Source organism: Ranitomeya imitator, chromosome 5 (genome assembly GCF_032444005.1).
Source record: "Ranitomeya imitator isolate aRanImi1 chromosome 5, aRanImi1.pri, whole genome shotgun sequence".
Classification (NCBI taxonomy): Eukaryota; Metazoa; Chordata; class Amphibia; order Anura; family Dendrobatidae; genus Ranitomeya; species Ranitomeya imitator.
This window is the reverse complement of record NC_091286.1, coordinates 350,695,940-350,712,494: the sequence shown is the minus strand read 5'-3', so window position 1 is coordinate 350,712,494 and position 16,555 is coordinate 350,695,940. Positions and strand designations below refer to the sequence as shown.

At 44.2% G+C, this 16,555-nt stretch overlaps 1 protein-coding gene across 1 annotated transcript in view; it reads left to right on the top strand.

Annotated features, from left to right (window-relative positions):
* LOC138637623 (dynein axonemal heavy chain 5-like) overlaps positions 1-16,555 on the top strand; it is a 569,265-nt gene that overhangs the window by 48,273 nt on the left and 504,437 nt on the right. The window contains exons 10-11 of the mRNA XM_069726456.1: positions 8,375-8,501; positions 11,474-11,577. Coding sequence (XP_069582557.1) covers positions 8,375-8,501; positions 11,474-11,577 — 231 coding nt within the window. The remainder of the gene's footprint in view (positions 1-8,374; positions 8,502-11,473; positions 11,578-16,555) is intronic.

Here is a 16,555-nt window from a genome sequence, read left to right as displayed (position 1 = left end):
GAAACAGGAACACATGGGCTACTTGCACAGTGAACAAGTCTGTATGATCATGTTCACACACCACCAAGAAACCTGAAGACACAAAAGAGAATAGTAAAACCAAAAACACTCAGTTTGAAAAAATGTTGCAGTAATCCGCAAGTGCTAGTAAAAGATGTAAAAAACAGGGTATTTGGTTGATACGTTTTTTGCAAAAAATGTATATTAAGCTGCTCTACCAATCTTCACGGTATACCCTTATCAGAGCAGTCCTAACTAATGTATGCAATCCCTATCTGATGTATTTAAAAACCTGATCATCTGTATATAACCTGTGTGAACAGGGTTCAGAGAGGAAAAATCCATGTGTGCATACAGGGTAGAACAGCTTTTGTGCAGATAGCCCAAGAGGAGTGGTGGAACTCCCCAGTCTTGTAGACACAAGAGAACAATTATGGAAACAGGAACACATGGGCTACTTGCACAGTGAACAAGTCTGTATGATCATGTTCACACACCACCTGTTTCACATACCTGCCTGCAGACCGGTCCCTACCGGTTCTTCCTATGTTCCAGCCGTACCTGCCTGCCTACCAGAGAGCCAGTCGTGTCCGCCTGCCCGCCAGTGTCTGTTGTACCCATCTGCCTGCCTGTGTCCCAGCCGTGCCCACCTGTCAGCCAGTGTGCCAGCCGTGCCCGCTCCGTTCCTTAGTGGGATCAGCAGCCACAGCCAGACATCACCCTGGAGTGGCACCTGGTAGCTTCCTATTGCACAAGTCTGACCTCACCATCAGAGGCTCCAGCGAACACCTAGGAATCTACTTAGTTACGCCCCTTCCAGGGAAGTTTGGTCTGTGGTCCAGTGGGGCCACACCCCCGTATGCCTGCGCCAACCAGTCTGGGCGCGTGCGTGACAATGTCTTTTGAGGAGAGAGAGAGAGAGAGAGTTCTCGTTCTCCATGCCAGAATCAAAAACATAGCTTCTGGGCATGCTCAGTGTATTAAAAACGGATTCGGTCGCCAGAAATGCTCTTTCACACATCAGTTCCATGCGTTTATTGCCGGATACGTCCCTTCAGACTTTTTCGCCGGACACAAAAAACGTTGCAGGAGACCTTTTTTGTGTCCGGCAAAAAAGCCTGAAGGGACGGATCCAGCACAAAACAGATGAAACGCATGTCCTTCAGGCACAATCCGGCAGTAATACAACTCTATGGGGAAAAAACGGATCAGGCGTAAGAAAAAAACTGATCCAGATTGTGCCTGAAACTGCCGGATTGTGCCTGAAACCAAAAACCTGATGTGTGAAAGCAGCCTTACACACCTCTTCAACCTTTCACTCACAACTGGTGTCTTCCCCTCATCCTTCAAACATGCCAAGATCACACCCATCCTCAAAAAGCCCTCCCTCGACCCATCCTCTGTGTCTAGCTATTGCCCGATATCTCTTCTCCATTAAAACTACTGGAACAGCATGTCCATCTTCAACTGTCCTCATACCTGTCCTCCTGCTCCCTCTTTGACCGGTTACAATCAGGCTTCCAACCCCATCACTCAACTGAAACTGCCCTGACTAAAGTCACCAATGACCTACTAACCACCAAGAACAAGCCACACTACTCTGTCCTCCTTCTCCTGGACCTGTCTTCTGCCTTTGACACTGTGGACCATTCCCTCCTGCTACAGATTCTATAATCTCTTGGCATCACGTCACTGCCCGGCGCCTGCTGTCAGGAGATCAGTGGGAGCAGCGCAGGAACCAGGAAGAAGAGAGGTGAGTATTTTTTTTAATGGAATCTGCCGCCTTATTACAGGGTCTGCTTATGGGGGGGCTGCCTTATTACAGGGTCTGACCATGGGGTGCTGCCTTATTACAGGGTCTGCCTATGGGGGGCTGACTTATTACAGGGTCTGACTATGGGGAGCTGCCTTATTACAGGGTCTGACTATGGGGGTGCCGCCTTATTACAGGGTCTGACTATGGGGGGCTGCCTTATTACAGGGTCTGCCTATGGGGGGCAGCCTTATTACAGGGTCTGACTATGGGGGGGCTGCCTTATTACAGGGTCTGACTATAGGGGTGTTGCCTTATTACAGGGTCTGCCTATGGGGGGCAGCCTTATTACAGGGTCTGACTATGGGGGGCTGCCTTATTACAGGGTCTGCCTATGGGGGGCTGCCGTATTACAGGGTCTGACAATGGGGGGCTACCTTATTAAAGGGTCTGCCTATGGGGGGCTGCCTTATTACAGGGTCTGACTATGGGGGTGCTACCTTATTACAGGGTCTGACTGGGGGTGCTGCCTTATTACAGGGTCTGCCTATGTGGGGCTGCCTTATTACAGGGTCTGACTATTGGGGTGCTGCCTTATTACAGGGTCTTACTATGGGGGTGCTGCCTTATTACAGGGTCTGACTGGGGGTGCTGCCTTATTACAAGGTCTGACTATGAGGGTGCTGCCTTATTACAGGGTCAGCCTATGGGGGCTGCCTTAATTACAGGGTCTGACTATGGGGGCTGCCTTATTACAGGGTCTGACTATGGGGGCTGCCGTATGCTATAGAGTCTGCCTATGGGGATTGCATTATACTAAATTGTGGACTATTTGGTGCATTATGCTACTTTATATGGAGGCTATATAGGGGGCCATCATACAGTATGGAGATTACAGTGTGGGGTCATTATACATTGTTGGAGCCATCAAACAGTTTGGGGGCTACTAAGGGGTCAGTATACTGTGTGGGTGGTACTGCATCATGCTGTGTATAGAGGAGCTGTACAGGGGGAGACTCGGGACATCATTAAATGTAAAGTGAGCACTTCTTGTTATAGGAGAACTCAAGTCACTGTGGCTATCAAAGGGGCACACAGGGCAGTATTACTTTCTAGGGGGCAAAATATGGGCACTGTTTTCTAGGGCACTTGCACCCAGCATTACTATATTGTAGAGAGTTGTTTCAGAATTAAGAGGGCACAGAGAACCACACAGCAGGTGCAGTAATAGGGACACATACGGCAGCAGCGGCTCAGTTTTGGGGTATCCGGAGCAGTAATAAGGACACATACAGCAGCAGCAGCAGCTCAGTATTGGGGAATCAGGAGCAGTAATAGGGGCACATACGGCAGCAGAGGCTCAGTATTGGGGTATCAGGTGCAGTAATAGGGACACATACGGCAGCAGCGGCTCAGTATTTGGGTATCAGGTGCAGTAATAGGGACACATACGGCAGCAGCAGCTCAGTGTTGGGGTATCAGGGGCAGTAATAGGGACACATACGGCAGCAGCGGCTCAGTATTGGGGTATCGGGCAGTAATAGGGATACATACGGCAGCAGCGGCTCAGTATTGGGGTATCAGGGGCAGTAATAGGGTCACATAGGAAGGTCTTCAGGTTTCATTTAAAGGATTCCACGAGAATCTGATTTGTTGTGGTAGAGAGTTCTGTGTTGTTATAGAACATTTGAGGCCCAGTTGAGAAGTTATGTGGGGCGATAGCTAGATACAGAGGATGGTTCAAGTGAGGGCTTTTTGAGGATGGATGTGATTGAGGCATGTTTGAAGCAAGAAGGGAAGACACCAGTTGTTAGAGATAGGTTGAAGAGATGGGTTAGGGTTGGGATGAAGCCTGTGGTGAGTTTTTGGAAGAGGTGGGATGGAATCTGGTAAAGTGCACAGGTGGTGAGATGTGATCTGGAGAGTAGAGAGGAAAGTTGATCTTATGTAATGGCGTAGAAGCTGGTTTTGGAGGAGGAGGGTTGAATAGTTATGCATAGGGGCTGTGGGGACTGTATGCCAAAACTTTCTCTGATGTTATCAATCTTCTGTTTGAAAATGAGGCAAAGTCTTTAGCTGAGATGATAAGGAGAAGACACTGAGGGATGGAGATAATTGAAGTGCTGAATAGCTGTTTCAGGTTTTGGGAAATAGAAGATATGAGAGATGAGAAGTTTGTTTGTTTTGTTGCAGTGAGTGTGGACTTAAAAGTAGTGTGAGACTGTTTGAAAATGATGAAGTGCTCATTGGAGTGGGATCTTTTCCATTTCTGTTCAGCAACCCTAGAAGCCAGCCTGAGTTCTTTAGTCAGGCTGGTGTGCCAGGATTGTCTGTTGAATGTGAGAGTTTTAGTGTGTGTGAGGGGGGCGATCGATTAGAGAGCTGCAGCTTTTGTGCTGCTTTATAAAGCGGCAGCAGCATCTGCGTTGCGTAAGGAACAAGCGGGAGAAGAGATTCAGAAAGTGAGTGTATATCAAGGTGTTAGATAGAAGCTTAGAGACAGCTGAGTGGGAAGTGTCAATGGAGATATTGAAGTCACCCATAATGATAGTGGGGATGTCAGTGGAAAGGAAATTAGTGCACCTCAAAAGAGGGGAGAGTAACAGAGGATAGCAGTGGAATTAGGGTGAAGGAGCATTTATCTGACAGGAGAAAACCGACTCCTTCACCATGCTTGTAGCTGGGGCGGGATGTGTGAAAAAATTTAAACCCACCTTAAGAAATTGCTGCTGGAGAGACTGTGTCAGAGGGGGTGAGCCAGGTTTCAGTAATGCCAAGGAAGGAAATGAAAAGATCATGTATGTATGAAACTTTGTTGCAGACAGAGCGAGCGTTCCATAGAGCCCCTCTTAGGGGAACTGGAGGAGGCTGGACAAATGGGTATGAGGTTAGAAAGGTTGTGGAAATTCGTGATAGATCATGGATGGGAAGTAGAAGTGACTGTGGGGATGTGGTGAGGAGGACCAGTATTTGGAGAGATATCACTAGCAGTGAGAGGAGCAGAGAAAGTGCTAGTATGTTGGAGCAGGAGAGGGCATGAGGTGGCGGTCTGTGTTTGGAGATATCGGATTGTATGATGAGGAACAGTTCTCTGGAGGCGGTGAGATATATGGGGGGGATGGAGGGAAAGTTCATTATTAGGTGTCAAGATTGGGGGGATAGTAGGAAGTGAAGGATTATGGTGGTGAGAGTGCAAACAAACAAAAAGATTGTTTGCTGTGACTATGTATCCATTTACTTTCAGTTCTCTTCTGGCTCAATTCTGGTCTAATTCATTGCAGCACATTTAAGTACTGCACTTAGGTGATGCATTGAGCAGAAAAGTCTATGCAAACTCCTATCTCACAATAGATTTGCTTATAGATGCATTCAGGTATGAAACAGAGGGGAGATGCCTGTACTCCTCTTTACTAGATAATTAAAACTGAGCCAGATGCAGGATATATCACAAGCAGAGTAAACAAGCAGGTCCTAAAGAAGAGTGGTGTGGGGGTTATGCAGTGGCCAGTGGTATTTCATCTTTTCGAGCCCTGCTGTGTGTGGGGTATTGCCATGTCATGTATAAATTTCATAACAAATTGTGAGATCCATTTTCTATTACCGCATGAAGAATTTGGGGCTAAAACAAAATTTTACCCGAAAAAAAACATAATTTTGCTTTTTCATGTCCCAATGTTATAAAGTTCTGTAAAGTACCTGTGGGTTCAAAATACTTACCACATCACTATCTTAATTCTTTGAGAGGTCTAGTTTCCAAAATTGGGTAACTTTGGGGAGGTTTCTGCTGTTTTGGCATCTGATGGTCACTGCAAATGCAACATGGTATCTGCAACATATTCCAGACAAATTTGCGCTTCAAAAATGAACAAGTGCTCCTTCCTTTCTGAGAACACATAACTTTCAACTGCATATGGGGTGTTAGTGCATTCAGGAAAAATTGTGCAACAATTAATTGTGGGGTCAATTTTATCTCTTTAACCTGTGAGAAATTGAAAAATATTGGGGTTTTAAATAATAATTTTACTGGAAAAAAAATATTTTTTTCATTTTCACATCCTATGTCATAAAGTTCTTTGATCCAAGGGGTAACATTTCTCCTTATGGAGAGTAACATGTCAAGCCTGGCATGTCAAGGTGAGGAGAGTTTTAAGCTTTGCAATGCTCCTCTGTGAAGTATACAAATTGTCTCTTCAGAGTGCCAACTTTTGGAAGTAGAAATCCTAAAAGTCAGTATTGATCCTCTAACGAGCCTTGCCACATGACTTAGGATAAAAGCCAAAACCAAAATCTGAATTTACATGCACTGTGTTTCGGGGTACTGCCCCTCGTCAATGCAAAGTGCGAGATCTAGTTTGGCTGGGTGAGAGGTGTCTGACCGAGATCCAAGGGGTAACGTTTCTTCTTGCGGAGAGTGACATGTTAAGCCTGACATGCCAAGGTGAGGAGACTTTTAAGTCTTGCAATGCTCCTCTGGGAAATATGCAAATTGTCTCTTCAGAGAGGAAGAGGACTAGAACTCTAGTGCCAATCTATTTCCGATAGGTGGTGTCATGTAGATGAAAGAAGAACATGTTTCTCAGAAGGTCATAAGAATAATGCTTTCTCCCGTGAGATTAAATAATTAGACATAACTTCTCACAGCCCTTATCTCTGCACCTCATGTATACTATAGAGGCAGAGTGTGATTACACCTTCAGCTTTTATCCTACAGCAGTCTGTGTGGAGCAGAGGGGATACAGATGAATTGACATCACTGTGAGAAGAGAGCTGTAGAGGTGTTTGTAATTAAACTCAGCTTGGCTCTACTTCTTCCACACTGACTGCTTTGGGATGAAAGCTGAATGTGTTTGTAATGACACTCAGCTCTTCTGTACCAGCTCACTCAACACTTGCTGTTCAGAAATTAAAGCTGGAGATGTTAGCAATGAACCATAGCTCTGTTGTAACCCTTTCCTTACAATGTGTGCTGTGACATGTAAGATCTACTTTATAATTGTCTAAGGGTCACTTCCGTCTTTCTGTCTGTCCTTCTGTCTGTCACGGATATTCATTGGTCGCAGCCACTGTCATGGAAATCCAAGTCGCTGATTGGTCGTGGCTGTTTTGCGGCGACCAATCAGCGATGGGCACAGTCTGGCGACAAAATGGCCGCTCCTTCCTCCCCGCAGTCAGTGCCCGCTACATACTCCCCTCCAGTAAGCCCTCACACAGGGTTAATGCCAGCGTTAATGGACTGTGGTGTAACGCCCTCCATTAATGCAGCTATTAACCCTGTGTGACCAACTCTTTACTATTGATGCTGCGTATGCAGCATCAATAGTAAAAATATCTAATGTTACAAATAATAATAATTAAAAAAAAACCGTTATTCTCATCCTCCGACCTCGAGTCCTCTCCTCGGCAGTGCAAGCGGCAGGTTCTGGTGGCAAGGATGCTATGCGAGAAGGACCTGCTATGATGTCACGGTCATGTGACCACAACGTCATCACAGGTCCTGCGCTCATACCAACCCCGGGACCGGAAGCTGCCGCGTGCACCGCACACAAGCGCCAGAACTACAAGGGGCCCTCGGAAGGTGAGTATATGTTTATTTTTTATTTTAAGTATTTTTTAACCTGTTACATATGTGACTGGCCAATATACTTCGTGACTGGGCAGTATACTACGTGTCTGTGCTGTATACTACGTGGCTCTGTGCAATATACTATGTGGCTGGGCAATATACTACGTGGCTGGGCAATATACTACGTGACTGGGCAATATACTATGTGACTGGGCAATATACTACGTGGCTGGACAATATACTATGTGGCTGGGCAATATACTACGTGGCTGGGCAATATACTACGTGGCTGGGCAATATACTACATGACTGGGCAATATACTACGTCACTGGGCAATATATTACGTAGCTGGGCAATATACTATGTGACTGGGCAATATACTACGTGGCTGGGCAATATACTACGTGGTTGGGCAATATACTACGTGGCTGTGCAATATACTACGTGAGCTGTGCAATATACTACGTGGACATGCATATTCTAGAATTCCCGATGCGTTAGAATCGGGCCACCATCTAGTGAATATATAATCACACTCAGTCTTGCTGTTCCCCTTCCCCCAACACTGATTGCTGTGATATTAAAGTTGGAGGTGTTTTGAAATTTCACTCGGCTCTGCTTCACTCTATACAGTAGTTCCAGAGATCAGGGCTAAGAGCAGGGCTGTATATCATAACATCTCACAGGATAAAGCATTTTCTTCTGACCTTCTTGTGACATGTTCTTTTTTCTCTACATGGCACCTCCTGCTTATAATTGGCCTGCACCATACAGGAAACAAAGTGCATGCCAGCAGAGTGAAATCTCTGGTAACTTCCTGTTGGGTTTATCATGAATTTTAACCTAAACCTTACAGTATACGCTAATATCTCTGCAATAAAGGTGGGAAATTAAAAAATGAAACTAAGCTTTATTCAGCGCTGCAGCCATTATTTTATGAATGTGGCCAGTTTCACATGCTCAAACTGTTGAAAGGTCCTCAATAAGGCCAAATGTGTCTCAGTCACTAAGTGGTTAGTAATGTGCTTCAATTGTTAAACATGCTTTATCTTTCCAGTACAACATATTATCTAAGCAGACAGAAGGCCTGAGAAAACCTGCCCCCGAAGATCTTATGGAAGATGAAGATGTGGAATCTGGAAGTGGCTTTGATAGTGTTTTATTTGATGATCCAAGAGAGTCAGGTCTGAATATAGAAAGAAACATGTACCGTAGTTCAATATTTGATAGTAAAATTTAGTGCGCAAACTCTATTAACTTTTCAACTAAAAACTATTTACAACCTTCTTATTTATTTGCTCACTACCAACTTATCTAGGATCTCAGACTGTCAATCACTTTTGCAATCTTGTAATCACATTTAGGGCTCATTCAAATTTTAGATATAGAACACATGAGTAATATAGCATATGGTGCTGTTCATAGTTCCGTGTATTTTTGAAGATGGAGTGGTTCACACCAAAACGCAGAGACATGTCTGATTTTAATCCAAGTCACGGATCAAACTAGCCAATGCAAGTTTCTGGGTCCGTGATAAAATTGGACGGCACTCAGATACCATCTCAGGTATCATCTGTATGCCATTCATGTGTCATCCAATTTTTAATGTTTGTTTAATATTTTTGATTGCTTTGCTTATTGTTTTTTTTTCTTTAAAAGCTAAAACTATACCAAATGATCTCAACATTTTGGTGAAGACCAGTAGTAGAGAAATACTGTGTGTGCCAAACTAATATATGGCTATTGTTATGGAGACTATTAGGCTATGTGCACACGTTCAGGAAAGTGTGCAGAATTTTCCTGAACAAAACCTGACTTTTTCTGCAGGAAATCTGCATTTTTTTTGTTTTTTTTGCAGATTTTTCGCTTTTTTTCCAGAAGCTTCCCAATGCAATAATAGCATCAAAAACGTGAAAAATCCGCAAAATTAATGAACATACTGCGTTTTTTTTTACCACGATGCGTTTTTTTTTCATGGAAAAAACGCAGCATGTGCACAAAAATTGCAGAATGCATTAAAAATGATGAAATGCTTATGTATGCGTTTTTTTAGCATTTTTTCCGCGGAAAACTGCTGAAAAAAACGCAAAATAAAACACAAAAAAATCCTGAACATGTGCACATAGCCTTAGGCTACTTTCACACTAGCGTCATTCGACGCACGTCACAATGCGTCGTTTTGAAGAAAAAACGCATCCTGCAAAGTTGCCTGCAGGATGCATTTTTTCTCCATAGACTTTCATTAGTGACGCATTGCGACGGATTGCCACACGTTGCATCCGTCGTGCGATGGATGCAATGAGTTTTTGCAGTCTGTCGGGACAAAAAAAGTTGCTTGCAACGTTTTTTTGTCCGTCGGGTCTGCTTTTTCCGACCGCGCATGCGCGGCCGGAACTCCGCCCCCTCCTCCCCGGACCTTACAATGGGGCAGCGGATGCGTTGTAAAACTGCATCCGCTGCCCCCATTGTGCGTTTACTTCACAGCATGTGTCGGTACGTCGGCCGAACGCACTGCGACGGGCCGTACCGACGCTAGTGTGAAAGTAGCCCTAGAGGTAGGCCAGTCTTTGAGATAGGTTTTTGCTTAGCAGTTCTCAAGGAATGCTTTGTTATTCACCCTTTTAGAGAGAACTTTCTTACTCTACAAAAGCACCTTTGTTGCATTCTCAGAGTAGCTCTTGACTGGTGGAGCAAGTTGTCTGTGGGATGGTTAACAAGCTAGGTGAAAAACAAAGGGGTATGTGCAAGCAACTTCTTTTTTAGTTGGATTATGCTTGGAACCTGCAAAAAAACTGCTAAAAAACACCAAGAAGAATGTAGACATGCTCAGCAATATCACAATGCTCTGCATATGTTCCATCTTTTGTAACTTCTTTCAATCAATTGAGGCTTCGAAGCGAATAAAAGAAGTGGCTGGTCCATACTTCTGGCAGTTTTTTGTTTGGAAGCCGCTGCTATGTTATGTATGGAATTAAAATAAAATACTGGTGGCAAATCTGCTGCAAGGCGTCCAATGGGAGATCAGAAAAGATGCTTCAGGGCAAACAAAAAGATGCTGTGTGCACATACCCTATTGGTTACGAGGAGAAACTCAAAAGGTATGGATCAAGTCAAGTGGATAGCCAGGATCAAAACCAGAAAAGCAGAACCAGAATCCAATTCAGCAGACAACAAAAGGGTTAACTCAGTTCAAGGTCAAGTTCAAATGGGGGCTAACATTATTTCATTATTAACATTATGTCAGCACCACACCTGATAGTGGAAATAGATGGTGTTAGGCCGTCGATGGGTAGGCATGTGACTACTTGCTTAAAGAGGTATTCTCACTTTTGAAAGTTACCTCCCCCAGTGCACATGCGCCTGATTGACATCCGCTCCATTTACACTGGGCTCGGATTGGTTGGAGTCCCAGTAGTCAGACCCCCAAAGGATAGGGGAGAATTTTCAGACATGAGAATACTCTTTTAAGACAGTTTTAAATGTATCTAAAAAATTAACAGCTAAATGAAAAAGACGTCTAAATGAGTACACATCGTGATAACTTGTCAGTATATATCGTGATAACCTGCAGATTTAAAGGCAACCTGTCACCAGAAGATATGGGGTTAATCTGTAGATTAATAGCCTTACTAACCTGCCCTGAACAGTGTGAGGAGAAAATGAACTTTATCCCCCCTGGCAGCGTTATGGTTTCAGTCACGGCTGTGGTTCAATCACCTCTCTGTTTATAGAGATCGGCGGCTGTAACCGCCCTCCCTATACCGGCTGACAGCTGGTCCCAATGTTCTGCCAGTGTCAGTCAGAACCGGGGGCACGGTTACAGCCGCCCCACTATATTGTCAGAGCTGTGAGTGAACCCGAACTGACGCTGCCCTCGTGACTGAAGCCAGAACGCTGTGGGGGTGGGGGGATAATATTAATTTCCTCCCCGCAGCGTTTGGCTAAGTGCCGGAGCCGGGCAGCTTAATAACGCTGTTAGCCTGAAGATTAACCCCATATCTGCAGGTTGATAGCATTTTTTTCTGGTGACAGGCTCCCTTAAAGCGAGGTGTGTAGTATATGATTGCATCTATAACATAATGTGTAGCATTGACATTACAATTTTCTTTTGGTGGCTTCGTGTTCTGACATTCTGCATTCCTTTCTTTGTTATCAGTAGATGCCCAGACTGAACCTCTGTCTTACCTGCCTCAAATTCTCCGACAAATTCAAAGTACGCCAGGGAAATTGCAGACTCTTATAGAAGAGGATGAACCACAGGTAAAAAAAAATATCATTGTTTAATTGAAAAAATTAAAATATTGTTCGTGTAAACTAGAAGACAAACAAAAGAAAAAAAGTCCGCACTAACAGCTGGTTAATGTCAGAGGCAGGGGATGAAAGCAAGCTTGCTCTGCGTAAATCATGCCAGTTTTAAGGAATCGGGTGCTCCGTGAAAAACAGCCAAAGTTCAATACAATATGCAAGAAGCAAAAGAGAGCACTCACCATCCGGAGAAAACTTCAGTCTTTATTGTGGCAATAAAACATAGCAAGGTCTTACAGGAGAACGAAAGGTGTCAGGATTCGACGGCCGTTTCGCGCTGCCGTGCTTCTACGGGTCTACTAGATCTGGCGGAGACATTATTTATTTTTTTCTCATTGAGACCTAATTCAGTTTGGATGAATCCATCACATGATGCCTCTAATCAATGACTGTACGTATCCAATGTGTCTATGCCTTGCTGGCAAGGTCAAGGATTTATTTCACATCCCTGTTGATGTTGTGTAAGGCAGTGGCGTTATGTAAAGCTCAGGCGGCTATGTTTATTTACAGGATTTTAAAGGTAAGTCTATCATCACTTATAAGCATATCTACACACAGAGGGGTTTTTCTTGAGGCTTTTAAACATGATGAGTTTTCTAGTGGAAGCCACTTCAGGAAACTTTTCTTCTGTTTTTTTTTAATTTCCTGAACTATTTCCAAAAGTGGTTTTGAAGAGTTTTTCAAGTATTTTGGAAGCGTTTTTATTTTTTCCTCAGGTAATTTTTGCAACTTTTGGATTGGACAATGCCTAGTTTGAAGTGAATTTCATTATGAACCACTTCAAAGAAGTGACAAGCACTTTCTCTACTCCCATCAAAAGCAAAAAACGATGAAAGGACTGCGCATGAGATTATGAAGCTGTTTCTCAATAAAAATTTATAGGAAAAATCGTTCAAGTGTTTTTTGAGCATTTTTTCCAGGTGTCTTTTGGAGCAGACACAATCAAAATGACTCCTCAAAAAACATCACTCTAATATGTTGACCTCCTGAATTGCAGCTTATTATAAATACAGATCGCCTATACCTCTGTCCTATAAACCCCATGAAGTACACAGCAATTTGTCCAATCTGAGTGAATGGCGAATTTCATTGATTTCTGGGATTATGGGAAATTATAGGGAAGGTGCCATCCCCCAAAAAGTTTTTCAGCAATTGAAAAAATGTAAAGAATTAATGTTTAAATTTTGTTAAAAAATATTTTAATGTGTTTAAAATTTAGTAAAATATGAAAAACTTTGTTTTTTCCACTTTTAAACACTAGGAGGAGCAGCTACTGAAATTTGACACAAAAACCTAATGTACAACTAGCTCACATTACGACTGCTGTCACTCCTCTCCTCCCCTTCTGGGTGTTTGCTAAGGGACCAGAGAGGATAACATTTAGGAACACAGTGCTGAGCCATTTTGTTTGTGACTGCAAAGTTCCACTGACAAGTAGACAGTCACTGGAGATGGCAGGCAGCAAGGATTATGTTAGTTGTTGCTGCTTGCTGTATCATAAACTGAGAAATACACATGCACACACAGGAAAATACACATGCACGCTCACACACACATGCATGTTCACACACAGGAAAATACACCCTCACGCTTACGCTCACATGCACGCTCACACTCACATGCTCTCACGCTCACGTGGAACACCCGCCAGGGCCATGGGGCACTCGGTACCGGGTCCAGTACTTAAGGGGACGTGTCACGGCGGTGACCCGGTCCGTGGCCATGGGCGCCCCTGTAAAAGGAATATTGATTAAAGTTTATGTTCGTGACGCCACCTGTGGTATTAGGTCAGTAGGGACCGATGCTGCTTAAAGGGGTCCTCTGGGGTGATGGTTTGGCAGCTAGATGGTTTAACTTCCCACAGGTGAAGTATGTCCCCAGGGCTCCCGGTGAGTAAGTGAAGATGGTGGGAAGTGCAGTGAAGAATGAGGACACAGGTTTGCAGTCTCTTTACCTAGTTTACTGAAGCTTCAGGCAACTGCAGTCCAGGGTACCAGATCACAGGACAGGCAGGGTCCAGCCGGCTTGGAAGTGAACCCAGAGTTCCCTTCACCAGGAGCAGATGAAAGCCTTCCTCAAAGCACGGTGGTGTTGTAGTGTAAGTGGGGTGGTGCTGTTATGGACAGTAAGGAACACGCTGTCACTTTAAGAGACTGCACCCCTTTGTCTGGCGTGATGTGTTGTGAATTCCGCTCTTGGGCTCCCACCGGTGGTTGTAAGTGGCACTTTTGTGAGTTCTGCTCTTGGGCTCCCTCTTGTGATTTCTAGTGGTATGGCTGCTCCTTGGAGTTAGCTGTCATCAGCTGCCTCCACTTATCGTCTCTTCTGCTCGGCTATTTAAGTCTGGCTCTTTCTTCAGCCAGTGCCACTTGTAAATGGTTCCTGGTTGGATTCACATCTCTTTGGAGTTCCCTGTTATCCTGACCAGTTCAGCTAAGCTAAGTTTTTGCTTGCTCTTTTCTGTCCATAGATTGTGGACTTATCCATTCTGTGCTTTCTATGTTTGTCCAGCTTATCAGTGTGAATTAATTCTGTCTTGCTGGAAGCTCTGGGAGGCAGATTTGCCCTCCACACCTTTAGTCAGGTGTGGAGATTTTTTTGTAAACTCTGCGTGGATTTTTGTAGTGTTTTATACTGACCGCACAGTATTCCATCCTGTCCTATCTATTTAGCTAGACTGGCCTCCTGTGCTCATCCTGGTTTCTTTCTGTGTATGTCTTTTCCCTCTCCACTCACAGTCATTATTTGTGGGGGGCTAATCTATCCTTTGGGGATTTTCTCTGAGGCAAGATAGTTTTCCTGCTTCTTTCTTTAGGGGTAGTTAGTTCTTAGGCTGTGATGAGATGCCTAGGGAGTAGTGTTGAGCATTCCGATACCGCAAGTATCGGGTATCGGCCGATACTTGCGGTATCGGAATTCCGATACCGACATCCGATACTTTTGTGGTATCGGGTATCGGTATCGGATCTATAGGGATGTGTAAAATAAAGAATTAAAATAAAAAATATTGATATATTCACCTCTCTGGCGGCCCCTGGACATCACGCTGGTAACCGTCATTATCATTCACTAAACTCCTAATTCTAGGAATTTAGGACCTGCGAATGACGTCACAGCTTCTGATTGGTCGCGTGGCGGTCACATGGGCGGCACACGACCAATCAGAAGCCGGGACGTCATTCGCAGGTCCTAAACGCGCGCATTTTAAACAAAGAAGCCTGCCGGTTACCAGCGTGATGTCCAGGGGCCGCCGGAGAGGTGAATATATCAATATTTTTTATTTTAATTCTTTATTTTACACATTAATATGGATCCCAGGGCCTGAAGGAGAGTTTCCTCTCCTTCAGACCCTGGGAACCATCAGGATACCTTCCGATACTTGGTGTCCCATTGACTTGTATTGGTATCGGATATCGGTATCGGCGATATCCGATATTTTTCGGGTATCGGCCGATACTATCCGATACCGATACTTTCAAGTATCGGACGGTATCGCTCAACACTACTAGGGAGAGTTAGGAGCATTCCACGGCTACTTCTAGTGTTGTGTTGAGCTTAGGGACTGCGTTCAGTACAGTTACCACGTCCTTCAGAGCTCGTTCCATGTTGCTCCTAGACCACCGTATCATAACAGTACAAGTGGCCAAAAATGAATTAAATGCATCTCAAAAGAAGGAAAAGAAAGTTCTGAACTATTTTTTTTTTCTGTGCTTTGGTTTGTCTTTTTTTTTTCCTCTTGATATCTGGGTGGTTCAGGATATATGCTTTGGCATGGATGTTCAGGGTTTGTTTTCTCGTGTGGATCAACTTGCTGCAAGAGTACAGAGTATTCAGGACTATGTTGTCCAGACTCCGGCTTTAGAGCCCAGAATTCCTACTCCTGATTTGTTTTTTGGGGACAGATCCAAGTTTTTGAACTTTAAAAATAACTGCAAATTGTTTTTTGCTTTGAAACCCCGTTCTTCTGGTGATCCCATTCAGCAAGTAAAAATCATCATATCCTTGCTGCGTGGTGACCCTCAAGACTGGGCTTTTTTTCTTGAAACAGGGGATCCGGCATTATTGAATGTAGATGTATTTTTTTCAAGCGCTCGGATTATTGTATGACGAACCTAATTCTGTGGATCATGCAGAAAAAACCCTGTTGGCCTTGTGTCAAGGTCAGGAAGCGGCAGAGTTATACTGCCAGAAATTTAGAAAATGGTCTATGCTCACTAAATGGAATGAAGAGGCTCTGGCTGCTATTTTCAGAAAAGGTCTTTCTGAAACCCTTAAAGATGTTATGGTGGGCTTTCCTACGCCTGCCGGTTTGAGCAAATCTATGTCTCTAGCCATTCAGATTGATCGGCGTCTGCGCGAGCGCAAAGCTGTGCACCATATGGCAGTATCCTCTGAGCAAAGTCCTGAACCTATGCAATGTGATAGGATTTTGACTAGAATTAGAACGGCAGGAATTCAGACGTCAGAATAGGCTGTGTTTTTACTGTGGTGATTCGGCTCATGTTATGTCTGATTGCCCTAAGCGTACTAAGAGAATCGCTAGGTCTGTTACCATTAGTACTATACAGCCTAAATTTCTCTTATCTGTGACCCTGATTTGCTCATTGTCGTCCTTTTCTGTCATGGCATTTGTGGATTCAGGCGCTGCCCTGAACTTAATGGACTTAGAATTCGCCAGGCGCTGTGGTTTTTCCTTGCAGCCTTTGCAGAGCCCTATTCCTTTGAGGGGCATTGATGCTACACCCTTGGCCAAGGATAAACCTCAGTACTGGACACAGATGACTATGTACATGGCTCCTGCACATCAGGAAGATTGCCGTTTTCTGGTGTTGCATAACCTGCATGATGTTGTTGTGCTGGGATTTCCATGGTTACAGGAACATAATCCGGTGCTGGATTGGAAAACTATGTCGGTGACTAGTTGGGGTTGTCA